This window comes from Colletotrichum phormii (assembly GCF_030913505.1).
Source record: "Colletotrichum phormii strain CBS 102054 chromosome Unknown BDP81scaffold_10, whole genome shotgun sequence".
Taxonomy (NCBI): domain Eukaryota; kingdom Fungi; phylum Ascomycota; class Sordariomycetes; order Glomerellales; family Glomerellaceae; genus Colletotrichum; species Colletotrichum phormii.
In genome coordinates, this window is record NW_026851452.1 from 1,558,517 (window position 1) to 1,573,008 (window position 14,492).

General features: G+C 53.2%; 2 protein-coding genes and 1 non-coding gene across 3 annotated transcripts; 1 reads left to right on the forward strand and 2 right to left on the reverse strand.

The window, feature by feature from the left end:
- Positions 1 to 3,870: 3,870 nt before the first annotated feature.
- On the reverse strand, positions 3,871 to 3,960 carry BDP81DRAFT_t173. Its single transcript has one exon. It is a non-coding gene; the product is annotated as a tRNA-His (tRNA).
- Positions 3,961 to 4,596: 636 nt separating this feature from the next.
- Positions 4,597 to 6,866, forward strand: BDP81DRAFT_30088 (uncharacterized protein). The gene is made up of 3 exons (XM_060583122.1): positions 4,597 to 4,777; positions 5,292 to 5,311; positions 6,426 to 6,866. The coding sequence occupies exons 1-3, from the start codon at positions 4,697 to 4,699 to the stop codon at positions 6,652 to 6,654; spliced, it is 330 nt and encodes a 109-aa protein (XP_060445489.1). The 5' UTR covers positions 4,597 to 4,696; the 3' UTR covers positions 6,655 to 6,866.
- Positions 6,867 to 9,906: 3,040 nt separating this feature from the next.
- Positions 9,907 to 14,070, reverse strand: BDP81DRAFT_449847 (hsp90-like protein; the record flags this gene model as incomplete). The annotated part of the gene is made up of 5 exons (XM_060592456.1): positions 9,907 to 10,347; positions 10,414 to 11,916; positions 11,988 to 13,081; positions 13,138 to 13,170; positions 13,227 to 14,070. 5 exons carry the CDS (start codon positions 14,068 to 14,070, stop codon positions 9,907 to 9,909), a joined length of 3,915 nt encoding a protein of 1,304 aa, XP_060445490.1.
- Between the last annotated feature and the right edge of the window lie 422 nt (positions 14,071 to 14,492).

Consider the following 14,492-nt stretch of genomic DNA (forward strand, 5'->3'; position numbering starts at 1 on the left):
CGGTCGAGCAGCCAGTCAGACTGGCTCAAACCACCGTAGATGGCTATTCACACACCTCTGCGCGGGGAGACGGAGCATTGCACCAAGGATTGAAAGACACCTGAAATCGAAGAATTGCGCCGCGATCGAAAGCCGCTACCACCCCTGCTGCACACGCTCACGCGGATGAATCTGGCCACCACGGGCCGCGGTCGAGGAACGCACCTCGTCCGTAGGTAGCTGTCCCAAAGCACGGTGCGGGTGAGACAACAGACTGCCAGCCAGGACGACGTAATAATTGCGTTGACGTCTCTCGTTCAGTTTGCAAATATCCATCTATGCCTCGCGGAACACACCCAAGTGGTTGTACGAAGACCGGAAGGGAGCGTCCACATAAACGACATGGTAATGTTTCGGTGATCGATCAACCAGAATTCGATCCAAGACGCGAAGCCGTTCCGTCACGGCCGTGTGCGCCAGAACACGAGGACGTTTGATCCATGGTCCATCAGACCCAAAACAAAGGTCGTCAGGGGGATTCGCATGGTGCCGGTGCGATGTGAATTGCCGGGGAGACAGACATATCACTGAATTTGCAGAAGAATCGCATTTTCGCAATGCGATTACTGATGACACAACATGCCGTGTAACTCTGGGCCGACACAAGGGGCAACTTCGCCGTCTGCTGACCTAGCAAGCAACTGTATTACCTCCCGTTTAACCGAAATTTCGCTATGTGATAGAGGGGTAAAAGACGAAAGCCATCGCCAGTCTGGACATTGTGCATTCGGCTGGTGATGGCATTTGGGTGACGGGTCGCAAAGTGAGGCTGAGAGCACATGTGCCTTCACTTCTGGGTTGTCACCAGGCTCCACAATCCACTAAGAGCGTTCTGGAACTCGGGCCATCTTGACGAAGCTGGACAAGCCGACAGCAAGCAGGATTGGCGAGGCACCTAGGCGCATGCAGACCCTTTTGACGGGGCGCAGAACGAGAGATATGCATCAAACAATGCTTTACGAGAATTGACGAGCACGAATTGGGATCATGGACCGGTCCAGCGCTGCCAGACTGAACCCGCCTGCGGTGCCAACACGATCCAGTTCATTCCGTACCCCGTTAGTAGCACGCTACAGCACTCACTACCTAGGTACGGATTCACGGAGTACGGATATTTTGGTTTCAATATGCCAATACCCATGGCCAGCACTCGCTCCGGTACGAATATTCATCTCACTTCTACAAATATCCGTACCGACATGGCCAAGGGCTCCCGCTGCGGAGGGTGTTGATCTATCCGTGGGCTCCAATGGACGACGGAGGGTTTCGCCGCGGAACGTGCTACCTATATGCCTAATGGCAGTGTTACAGAGCATCGACGCGCTAGTCACCTCCCGACCCAACCTCCAATATGGACTTCCCGCCGTGACGTAGATTTGATGCAGCACGAGGCTTGCGGAACCGACGACCTCGGACCAACTGGAGAGTCTTGGATGCCTTCTATGCTGCCGAATGACGATGAGCTATAAGGAAGTGCAAGGAGCTCGTCGGCCAAAGTTTCATCAAAGATGAAGATTAGCGGGCAGCAAATGGGCTGAGAGTAGCCATCGGCTGGTCTAGACACCGAGAGAACGGAGACTGTGGGCGTGAGAGACCGGGAAGAAGCATGAGAAGACAAGACAATGTTGCGCGCGAAGAGGAAGGAAATCGTCGATGTTTGCGCGTGGCCTGCAGGCCTAGTTGAGGCATATCGTCACTGGGCATCCGAGAATACGATCGCAGACGGCACATACGATCACCATGGGAAGCACAGGCGACAGGGCTGATGCTGTTCTGTCGCGGACATGCCCAGACTCTGGGCCGCTGGCACGCTGGTTGGTGAGAGTCGAGAGAGTCTAGACATCTACTGGGTACAAGAGTATCTGTACCAAGACTACAAGCGCAACGCAGGGCAGGCGCAGAAAAAAAAAAGTACGTGACTCGGCAACGAGCGAGCAAGCAAGAAAAAAAGACGGGGATCGGATTTGGCTGAAGTCATTCGAGGCGAAACCGTAAGTTACGGAGGAGGGCACATGGATGGATGGATGGATGGGATCATTGGGGGGGGATTGTGATGATTGACGGGTGTGCAAACAAGGTTCCATTGACTGCGACACGGTGAATTCCAACATCTCGATCGCGAACGCCCATTTCCCAGTCACGCCAGTCATCGAGATTGGGCAAAATGCCACCAAGAACAAGAGTAAGGTAAGAAAAAGATTGGACCGCCGCCGCCCAGTGCGTCAGAAAAGCAGGCGGGATTTGGGTGTTTGGGATCCGATGTCATTGTTTTTTCACTGATCAGACTGATCAGACACTGCAAAGGTCCGATCGGTGTGGGAGGGGTCGTGGTCGACATCTGGAAGTGCGCTGCGGCATCGAAAATTTTAAAGAAGGAGCACCTGGAAAAAGTAGTTGGGGGTTCTTTCCCAGCGCAGCGAGTCGCCTAGTGTAAGGTACCTTTACCTGTAGGGGGAGGGAGGAAAGGGAATGTTGACAGTTTCCGGCGTGCTCCATCTGGGCCCAAGTGGGGTTAATGCCTGGCCCCGATACTCGCTGCGAAGTAGGAGGTATCTCTAGATTGTGACTGTACAGCCACCCGCTGCACTGCCTTAGGTGACATGAGGTACCTTGTAAAGGTACATGTACCTTGATAGGTAGCTCTGTGACGACAACAGAACTCCCGCGGTGCTGTACTTGCAACGGGGGAACCCAGGCTTTGGCGTCCCATACTTTCTTCACTCGCCCTGCCCCGTATCTGATTTTATGGTGGTAGGGACGGGTATCCGTACCTACCTTACTCATGCAAGGTAGAGAGGGATGACCTCACTTCCCCAATCATGCCTACCTGTAGCAACAACAGCTCAAGTGGTCAACCACCAAGCCTGCCTCTCTGTGTAAGGTACGAATGATGTGACAGGAGATTCGAAAAAGACCCATTCCACCTACCGCAACAGTATCGACATTGACTGCTGTCGAACCTCATTCATATATGAGTCGGCACACTGGTAGGCAGGCCACTGGGAGGGTTCATCATCCTCGAACAATATGTCTGTTTAAGGCCTATCCGTGCCTGCCTGCCTTACCTTCCATCCCATTGAAAGTGAAGATAGCCACGGCAGTCACCAAATTCGGGAAGAATTTACCGTTACGAACTGCCAAGTACCAATATAACACGACCCTCTGGCTTTCTGGCTGCATCGGCGCCTGCTCTGATTCTGCAGTGGTAACCTGTCGGCAGGTTTCCAGGATTATGTGTGTGTGTGTGTGTGTGTGTGAGCCTGTTGAAGGAATAGCTTTACAGGCAACAGCATCGCATCAAGATCAAATGAAATCAAATCAACCTGGTTCCCGAAGCTTTTAGCTTGGCAACGATACTTTTCTGCCCTTCATAAACTTGGCTTCTCTCTCATGTAGACATGGAACGGTCCCCCTTCAATAGTGGGCCGAGTGGGATGAATCTGCATTCTGCAATGGGATCGGAATCGAACAGTCGAGTCTCGAGATTACCTATCCATGATCCATCATCAACTGACTGAATGGGGATCCGGGCCCAAGAGCAAGGCACCCAACGCACAGTCAGGTTTCCCATCTTTGTTTTGGAGGGGAATCAGGCCGAAATGCCCGCGGTAGTTTGACATCCTTGCCATATCTCGCGCATCTTGCCCAGGTTGTATTAACAGCGCACGCCCAAGGATGCACGGGTCATTGCGATGGAGGCATGATCGCGATACCACATTGCGACGCTACTAGTTTCTCATACACTGGGCAACACCACCGCTGCGGTTAGCATAAAAAGATCGTGAACGACGATGTTCTCATTCACGAAAGGCCATTCGGCAAAAGTATTAGTGCCCAGAGGCGGATTCGAACCGCCGTCAACACGGATCGCTGTATAGAAGAACCACAACGTATCATCCTAACCAACTAGACGATCTGGGCTACCGGTTGAAGTTGTGATTGGCAGAGAGTTTAGCACTGAGGAAGCGCCACGCGAAAGCTGCGAGTTCCTGCCTCTGGGATCGACCACGGTCGCGCTTACGTAATCAGCTGCATGCACCCGCCTTCCCGAAGTGTGAGGGGGTTGAGTGACACCGCATTTCTGCCGCCCATCGTCGACGACACGCCGTTTACTACGCACGTCTCAAGACCCTACTAAATCCCATACCATCCATTCCAGGACGTTCAACATCAACTATCCCCCTGACACGACACCGAATTATCGCCTTCCACTCGGCATTACCGAACTCCGGATCACCTGGTACGCTGAGCCACCCAGAGAAGAACTGGTCCCCCCAGGCCGGATTCCACGCACGCTTGTCGCCGCCCTACCTTGGCCAAAATAAATAACGAACAGGTTACGGATACAACAAAGTATTACCGAGTATTCAACGGTGTATCGTCGACGAGTCGTCGACAAGAAGCACATCACAAGAAGGCGGCGCAAAAACGCACCAGTATCCGCATTTCCCACCATTACGACACGTATACCAGGGTCCAGGAAGCGCAACCCACGGTATCAACAAAGGGTTGGATCGGTAGAGGATTAAAAAAAGAGGGCGACCCCTCCCATTAAGATCCCCAAATCAGGCCACTGTCTTCTCCCCTTTTATTTTTTCCCGGCCAGTTTTTATCTTTTCACCCTTTTGATTCGCCCGCTCATCACCGTCTTCCGAACATGGCCCCAGCGTCCAAGGCGCCCGAGTCCGCCTCCCCGACAACGACCGGGCCCGATGGCTCTGTGGATAACATTGCCCAGGTATGTTGTTGTTAATATTATCCCGTACCTACACAGTATTTTCGCAAGGCGGTTTGGTTTGGCTTGGGACCCCGACACAGCAAGGGGCCTGGGGGGGCGGCAGCAACACCTGAGCGGATCGCGGTGAAAGTCGCAGAGCTTTAGGCTTAACCGCGGTCCCAAAGGTGTTTTTGCCCGTCTTCTATGCCTCGGTTTACCATCTACCCTATGTTTCCCATCCTTTTCTCTCTCTCCCTCTCTCGCATTCTCTCGTTCCGCCCCTGGGTCCCTCACTCCGTCTCTCCTCCCCCAGTCACCTCGCTCAGTTCTGCACCATCCACCTTTGGCATGGCCGTTGGTTGCTCCGCTGCCCTCCGCTCGTACATACGGAGCGGCTAGGGACTTGCCCGGTGCACACTGTAACTGCTGCAGAAGAGATGAGAGGCCAGGCGAGGGCAGAAGGGGGTGGCATCGGATGGGAAAACCCCCCTACCTAGACTGTTCCAGGGCTGACCACGTTCGGGGCACGTTCTAGGCCTACAAGGACCTGCTAAGGTACGCTCATTCGACGAGTAGTTTCCCTTCATGTTACTCTCTCCCCCACTCTCTTCGTCTGCGAGCCTGCGAGGACGAGTGTCAGCACCCCTTGTGCTCGCGCCCATGGTGTGAGGGAATGAAACGCCCCTCTCCCTGCCTCGCTCACCACAATGTTGAGAATGGCATGTTTGCACCCTGAACGAGTCGGAGCTGCCTCCGAAGCTGCAACCCCCGGGGAAAGCGCATTGCTAGGTACTCCGTCCACTACGGTACTCAGCGTATGGCCCAGGTATTCCCTCGGATCCTTGCGTGGCACAGCGGCGCCTGTGCTCGCTCGCATTCATTCGTTCGTGGGCAAGACATCGCCAACCTTTGCAACTGGTGTAAATTCCCCTTTTCTTGCAAATGGCGTTCTCAGCCTTGGACTCGACTTGGATTGGCATCGGATTTTGCTCGGTCCGGCATAGACTCGAAATCTAGCCAGAGGTCTTTTTTCAATCGCTCTCAACCGCCGGCCATTCTCACATTTTCGACTCTGCGGGTTCCTGTTCTAGCGAAGAGGGCCATCCACGACCTAGCATTCCTCCGGTCGCTTTGCCCGCGATACTCTCTCTCCATGAGGGATGTCGCATCGAAGCGAGACATGCGATTTTATCGCTCGATATGGGGGCAGGGTGCTGTACGGGATGTGGTCCGGCATTCTCTAATTCGCTGTTACAAAAACCCATGTGCGACGATGGCTTTCGGTTAGCGCTCCCGCAGAAAGCCCATATCGTTGAAGTTCTAGACCCTCCCTTTGGCCCAGACTATCCGCTGGCACCGCGAGCCTAGAGACGAATTCGGCCTCGAGCATCTTACACCTCCAAAGCTAGCGCCCACATTCAGTCTCAGCCCATAAGCACTTCGCGACGCCCGGGGCCGTTGTCAGATCACGCCCAATTGCCTCTGCATCGCCAGACTTTGGGGGACTACTGCACTTCCCCTTGCTCCCCGCCGGGGTGGTCTAGCCAAGCGGTAGGACCGAGAAGACAAATTCCCATGTTTCGTTACCCATCGAGATGCGCCCTCGTGACCGCTATCATACACGCCATTATGTTTTGAGAATTTTGGACTAACCGCAAATCGCATGCAGAGGCGAGCAGGCCGCCAGCGCACTCGAGGCCAACCTGACAAACCTCGAGGGTCGACTCGATGCACTGCTAGCCGCGTTCGAATCGGCTCAAGAGCCCAACGAGGACGGAACCGTGGCACCGCCCGGCCAAGATGCGAAGAAGGCGGACGACACGGTCCCTAACAAACCTTCCAACGGTGGAACCCAGAGCTCCGACTCCGCGTCTTCCGAGGCGGCGAAGAAAGCCTAGGTTCAGATCTGCCTTTTGACGATGCGCCGCCGCCGCCGGCTATTAGGCACTTAGACTGGGGTTGGGATACGCATTGAAAGAAGTCAGCATTTGGTTGCGGTGTCACGAACCGACGGTGTCGCGGTGTCACGGTGTTCTGGACCCGACCCATCCCTATTGCATCTGCATTGCATCGTATTCTTTGCTCTTTGCGGTTCCGCATGGAAGCGAATTCTGGGGTTTGCGACGAGACCTAAAGGGTGGCGAACAAGGGAGCTCCTGCTTGCCCCAGGCACGACGATCCATGCTAGGGATCAGGGTTGCCCTCAACACGTGTATTAGCGGATTTGCTTGGTCCCCGGCCCTGACCTATCATATACATTCTCACCGACCGCATCCCATCGTATATCGCGATTCCCGTCCCCATTGATGTATCCGCGCACACATGGTGATTTGTTCTTTTCTTGGGCTCGCCCAACAGAGAGAGGGAAGGAGAGGTACGCGGCATGGAGGTCTTCTTCTTTCTCACGGTACGGATACGGGGTTTGGAAGTTATCGAGATTGGGGCAATTGGGGAGGCGAAACTGGCGCGCTGCATTGCCGGATTCAGACGGCTTTGCCACTCGCTTATTGCTATCTACATGTTCCTAGGAACCACTCAACTTTTCTCCTTTCCTCTGAAGAAGGTCTAGAACTTTGTGTTGCATGGATTAAATGTCACAATGTGATTAAAATATTCCTGAAATTGTATGTGGTATACAGATACCTAGTTTGTGGTGTGTGTGTGTGGTTGTCCAGAGTGGGAGTGGTGAGTGCCTGACAGGAGCATAACCTCCTTCTTCCCGTCCTTACCTCCTTGCTTCCCCCTGCCTCGTCTCACCCGGGGCTAGGAGTGACTCGGCCGACATGTAAGGACGTTCACCCCTCCACCCGGATGGTAAATCCCCCTCCCCCTCGCATCTCGCAGGGTATCCAAACGGGGGAGTAGGAGGGGGATGATCCAACGGCCGTTCCTGACCGCGGATCCCCTTTGGTTGAACGAATGAGAGTGAGAGGCGGGAACTCGATCGGGGGGCATCGAAAAGGGCTTCAGATTAAACGGTGTGTATGAGTGTAGTGCCTGCCGGATCAAACGCTCCGTTTTTTGTTGTTGTTTCGGTGAAATCGTGATGGGGGCGAGAGAGAGAGAGAGAGAGAGAGAGAGAGAGAGAGAGAGAGAGAGAGAGAGAGAGAGAGAGAGAGAGAGAGAGCCGGCCGGCAAGTGGCGATAAGTCTGGGTTGTCGCGGTTTGTTCTGGACCTCTGGAGATACTAGGTATTATTGTAGATCCTAAGATGCGGCGGAGGGAGGCTCTATGCACTTTGTTCGTGTGTTACGGATATGCATAGGTGTTTCCCACCTATTCCCGTTCCCCGGTCCAATCGGGTATGATCAGTGACATTGGTTATCAAGGCATGTTGCATATGGTTGCTTGTTCGTTTTCTTGGCCCTCAGTTGAGGCTCCACGGGCTCGTACTGCTCTCTATATCCGTACCTAGCTCAACGGTTTCGATAGCTTCAATCAAAATATCGTTAAAACACAAGGGCAAGGATACTGGTACTTTGTCAAAGTATCCAGCTTTACCATGCGTATCCTGGAAAATCGGCCTCAATGGGCGTGACCCTTAATGAGCGTTCCGTTTGTACGCAGTACATCTATTTACGGATATTTTCAAGGGACTCAAATACTCGCGAATTCTCTCGCGGCGGCGTTTGAATAAGGGCACCGATGAGAGCGGAGACATGTTGGGCTGGGACTGGTGGCAACCTTCAATAGAGAAAAGTGAGATGAAGAGAAACCTAGTCAAGCCTTGGGAAAAGAAATCCCCACCCCCCCCGCGTTGGTTACTATCCACCGGTCTGTGATGAGGTTTTTTTTTTTCTCCGATGTAAGGAGATCTCAGTCGCATCACCTTCGAGCCTGACGTGAGAGTAAATATGCCAGTGTCAATCTTGCATTTGAACGTCCTGTACGGGGTATGGTAATGTCACATCGTACCCACTGACGAACCTCCAATGGAACTCGGGGCAGAACTTTTGCCCATGGCTATCATGTCAGACGACGAGGAGTCTATTGGGTCGCTTGACCTCACGTCGTGGACATATCAAACCCAAGATACACGATGACTTGGCTCAGACGGAACTACCTCAGGGCTGATCCAACTTCTAAAGAGTGGGAAGAACATGGGAAGAACATGGGAAGAACATGGGAAATGGTCTTAGGGGGTGTCGTGTAAGGGGCCAAGCCAGACAACACAAGACTTAAGACTGATCAAGAACAGAACAAAGAGCCCGCATCACGCCTCATCACAGGAGGAAACACAGAATAGTCGGCTCACAACTTCGAGTAGTCACAATGAGGAGCGGTCCAAGTCTGGGTATCCAGCCCGACCAAGGTCGATCGGGCTTCTTTAATATCAAACGATGTAAAGTCTTCTGTCCCAATCCCATACCTAATAGACGCCCTTGTTGCTGGTAACCTGATCTCACTGATGATGGAAAATCCCATATCCACCTCTCTGCCCCTGGCTATCCATCCTCTATGCTTGATCCCAAAGACATTGATGTCGTGATCAGAGTTGTCAACTTCGACTCCGGCTATCAACCCCTCCAAGGAGAAGAGAGAGCACAAAGCATAGCCTATTCATGTACTGGCCGTGACGGTAGTGGTCCCTCCTTGTCAAGCCTTGGCAATAAAAATAAAACTACAATGGGAAGGTTAACGAAAAGGTAGAGAACGAGGACGGTGTTGAGCCCCTGCCCTTGCCCCTTTGATGATGACAAAAAGTTCATAAACGAAAACTCCTCAAGGGCCCCCAGAGCCCAAATGCCGCCCTGCCTGGCCCGTCTGTATGCAAAGCCCATCTTGAGAACCCTCCCTGTAATCCAACCCGTGAGCCTAGCTGCTCTCTGCAAGGCGGAACACTGCTGCACGCAACGCTTCCTCTTCTATCTGAGAAGCTCTCTCAGCCACTCAGAAGGGGGCGGGCTGTATCGTACGTGATTGGTGTATGTGTAAGAGTGTCGAGTGAAAGGTAGGATGGGGAAGCGACCATGTTCGTGTTGTATCCATCAACGATCTTTTAACTCTTGGGGTATTTCATCGAAAACGATGTCAGTCGATTGTGGTTTACTCGGGGTTCCACTTGCGTTTTTTCTGAGCCTGTCCCTGCACATCCCAGTTAGGAACTATGTGACCTCAGTAGCAGCTGCGCGCACGAACAAGAAACAAAGTTAGCTTGTAAGGCTGCGCGAGTCGGAAAGGCCGTTACGTGCCCTAGATATGGGGTCTTCCTGGTCTGCCGTTGCCACAGCTGGGCTGGCCGGACTGGGTCCAGTGATTGGTTCTTTTGAAGTGAAGGATCGGGTCTCCAGAGGCGGGCGAAGATGAGACTGAGGATGCTCGTTGGAGCTTGCCTTGACTCTCGACTGCTGAGCCATATCCCTTTCCCGATTCTTCTCCAGGAGCTGACCGCCGAGGGTCGCACACTTGAGAATCGTCTGGATAAGGTGGTTCTGTTGCAGAGGCTTCGACAAGTACTCGTCCATCTGTGCCTGGATGCATTTCTCACGATCACCCATCATGGCGTGGGCTGTCAGAGCAATAATGGGAGTACGATGCGAGCCCAGGCTGCGCTCGTACTCACGAATCTTGCCTGTTGCCTCAAAACCGCCCTATTGGGGTGGGATTAGCTTGCTATCAAAGATTGATTAAGTAGTAATAGAAATTCCGGGACTCACCATGATTGGCATCTGAACATCCATGAGGATAACGTCGAACTTCTTCACCTTGATGGCCTCAACAGCCTCGAGACCGTTGCCAACAACTGTGACCACGTGGTGGTACTTTTCGAGGATCTTGACGGCAAGTCTCTGGTTGACCCGGTTGTCTTCCGCGAGAAGGATCTCGAAAGACTTGGTATTGTCGGCCAGTGATGGCGTCGCGCGGTTCTCGAGGGCGGGAATCATGCCGTTGCCGAGATCCACAGCGGTGCAGGGCGTAGTCATGTATGATGTGATGCCCAAGTCGAGGCACGACTTGAGGTTCACATGAACGACAGGCGCGAGAAGTACAATAGGCAGGTACTTGAAGTCGTCCACCGACCTAAGCCTTCTGGCGGTGTCGATGGAGTCGACAATAATGACATCGTACGGCATCGCCTGGGCGTCGCGAACGCTGGTGAGGATGGGGTTCTTCTCCGACTCGACAACAACGGGCTTGAGGCCAATCAGAGACAGCATGGTCTCGATCTGCTCTCCGTAGCCAGATTGCGACTTGTCGACGAAGAGCACCTCGTGACCCTTGTACGGCTTGATCTGCTTCTCGATGATCTCCACGCCGAGATCCGACAAGCGCACTCGACACGTGAAGTGGAACTCACTGCCTTGACCATGTTGACTCTTAACCCACAGGTCGCCGCCCATGAGCTTCACAAGACGCTTCGAGATTGACAATCCGAGACCGGTTCCGCCGAACTTTCTCGTCATGGAGCCATCGGCCTGCTGGAAAGTGTCGAAAATAAGGTCAAGCTTATCAGCAGCAATGCCAATACCTGTGTCCGTAACGATGAATTCGATAGCGTACTGGTCAGGGCCGCACGCCCAAACAATAGGATCGGCCTTCTTAATAGTCAGACTGACTTCGCCGTGTTCCGTGAATTTGATGGCGTTTCCGACCAGGTTCAGAATAATCTGCCTAAGACGGAATGAATCTCCAATGACGTGATCCGGCACGGAGCTGTCGACCCTGTAGGTGAGATCGAGGAACTTCTCGTTCGCCTTGACTGCCAATGTTTTGAGCGCATTGAATACCGTTCCTCGCAAAGTGTACGGGATCTCTTCTATAACCATCCTGCGTGCTTCGATCTTGGACAAATCCAGAATGTCGTCAATGATGGTGAGTAGACTGTTCGCCAGACTGTTGACAATATTTAACATCTCTCGCTGGTATTGTGTCAAGTCCGTGTCCAGTGTCAGCTGCGTCATGCCAATGATACCGTTCATGGGTGTACGGATTTCGTGAGACATATTTGCCAGGAACTCGGACTTCGTTTTGTTGGCCAGCTCTGCCGCCTCGCGAGCTTGCGTATTTCTCTGGATACTGTCCCGTAAATTGGATACCATCTGATTGATCTTTCGTTTGAGTTCGTCCATTTCGCCCGAGGCTTCTACTTCGACTAGTTTCGTGAAGTCTCCGTCTGTTGCCAGGTTCGTAATGTCCGAGAATGCACGCACTTGGGTTGTCTATTGGAGCGCAGTCAGTTGTCGGTTCTGTGATGCAGGGACCCCCATGTCATGGACTAATTTGCACTTACCAAGTTACTGGCCATGGTATTGACATCCGTCGTGATCTCACGCCAACGACCCTTCAAGCCGGCAGGATCTGCTTGCGCGCCCATCTTGCCATCGACGCCGACGTCCCTGGCCACTCTTTGCACCTCATTGCAGAAGTTGGAAAGCCTGTCAACCATGTTGTTTATCGTTTCTTTGAGCACGAGTATTTCTCCTTGAGCTTCAACCTCAATCTTCTGGCTCATGTCGCCATTGGCAATGGCCTGGGTGACGGTCGAGATACTGCGGACCTGTATCGTAAGATTTGAGGCCATGGTGTTGACATTTTCGGTGAGATCCTTCCATTTGCCTTCTACGTTGTCGACCTGGGCTTGTCCGCCGAGCGTGCCGTCAGTGCCGACTTCCCTGGCGACCTTGCTAACCTCAAAGGCGAACGTGCCGAGGCGGTCCACCATGGTGTTGATAGTATTCTTCAGATCGAGAATTTCACCTCGGACGGGTACTCTTATCTTCTCCGTAAGGTCGCCGTTCGCCACAGCCGTTGTGACCTTGGCAATTGCGCGCACTTGTGTCGTCAAGTTCATCGCCATGCCGTTGACATTCTCGGTGAGATCTCTCCATGTTCCCTCGACATCGTGAACAGTGGCTTGGCCACCAAGCCTGCCTTCAGTTCCTACCTCTCGGGCAATCTTGGTAACCTCGCGGGCAAATTGTTGAAGTTGTTTCACCATGGAGTTGATGGTAGACTTGAGATCGAAGATTTCTCCCCTGCAGTCCGCTTGTACGTTTTGTGTAAGGTCGCCCTTGGCCACAGCAGTTGTTACCTTGATGATGTCTCGTACTTGTGTCGTTAAATTGTTTGCCATTGCGTTGACGTTGACCGTTAGTTCATTCCACATGCCTTTGACTCCTTCGACGTCGGCTTGGCCACCAAGGATACCTTCAGTTCCGACATCGCGGGCTACTCGAGTGACTTCGGAGGCAAATGTTCGCAGTTGGTCTACCATGGTGTTGATCGTTTGTTGCAGTTGCAGGATTTCTCCTCTGGCGGGGCGTTCGATTTTCTTGGTCAAGTCACCGTGAGCGACAGCAGTGGTTACCGATGCGATTTCTCGCACTGCAATTTGTTAGCAGAGTTCTGAAGCGCGGGTTGCGCATACGGCAGTGACTGACCTTGATCCGTGAGATTTTGAGCCATAACGTTGACTGCGAGGATTCGTTAGCAGAGTGACTCGAAATCATGGGCGACAATCTAGGCGCACCATTGTCCGTCAATTCCTTCCAAGTACCGTCGACACCTTCGATGCGAGCCTGTCCGCCGAGCAAACCCTCGGTTCCGACCTCGCGAGCGACGCGAGAGACTTCGCTCGAGAAAACCTGTAGCTGATCCATCATAGTGTTGATTGTCCGTTTAAACGTGGTGATTTCGGGGTCCATTTCGACGGTATTCATGCGGACCTTTTTGGAAAGGTCTCCGCGCGCAACGGCTGTGACGATCTCACCAATCTCTCGCAGGGCTTTCTGGAAGGCCTCGTTCGCCTTTTGGTGCTTCCACAGTTCCCGCTCCAGAGTCGCAACTCTCTCTTGTTCGATCTTGAAGAAGGCCTGTTCCTGGAGTTCCTTTTGCTCAAGGAGCTGGGCGGATACGCTGCTGATTTCCTGTCTCGCGCTAGAAATTCCTTTCTCCTGGTCAAGTACCTTCTCTTGCAAGCTCTCCAAGGCTTCGTCAGTCAGCGGGCTGTCTGCGAGGCTCGGATCGGCTGTGGCGGTACCTTCGCGTTGGAACTTGGTGGGCCCGGTGGCAACAGTGCGGCTGTTGGAGGATGATGGTGATGCGCCGTCGGAATCGTCGCCAAAGAGGGAACCGTGGACTTCGTTAGGCGTTTCCGGGAAGGCTACAGAGGCGTGGGCTCGACTCTCGAGTTTTTCGATTCTTTGGGCAAGCTTGGCAAGCTCGTTCTCGAGGCTTCGCTTGGCGGGGGTATCTCGACCTGGGAGCTCGATCCGCGCATCAACCTTGAAGGGAAGGGACATTGGCGTCGTGCCATCGGCGGCGAGGGATTGCACGATGGCCGCTGCCGCGGCCAATGCTGAGTCGTCAACCATGTTGAATTATTGTCTGTGATTTGAATCTGCAAGCAGAGCAGAGAGGAGGCTGCTTGTGAGGTTGCAGGGCGGGGTTCGTGGGTGGTCGAAAATAAGTTGGCCGAGGCTGGAGAGTTTGGATGGGAAAGGGCGGGCGGGTATAGATCAAGAAGAGTTGTGATCAACCAGCAGCATATTAGCTCAGTGAAGGCCTAGAACCAATGTGAATATCGAAAACCGGTAGATGTTGGTCAGAAGCCAAGTCGTTCAACACTGGCTCGAATCTCGTCGACCCGATGTGTCAAAGACGAAGGTGCACCTATTTTTTTCTTCTGCGGAGCGAAGGTGATAATGGGGGGGGAAGTTGGGGAGAGGAGGAGTAAAGAAGGAGGTGGTGTCGGTGGGTTGGCAATATGAAGCAAGAGGATGAGGAGAGGAAAAAA

Coding starts and splice junctions, on each gene's coding strand:
- BDP81DRAFT_30088 (XM_060583122.1), top strand. CDS start 4,697: ATGGCCCCAGCGTCCAAGGCGCCCGAGTCCGCCTCCCCGACAACGACC. Junction 4,778..5,291: donor CTGTGGATAACATTGCCCAG/GTATGTTGTTGT, acceptor GGCACGTTCTAG/GCCTACAAGGACCTGCTAAG. Junction 5,312..6,425: donor GCCTACAAGGACCTGCTAAG/GTACGCTCATTC, acceptor AATCGCATGCAG/AGGCGAGCAGGCCGCCAGCG.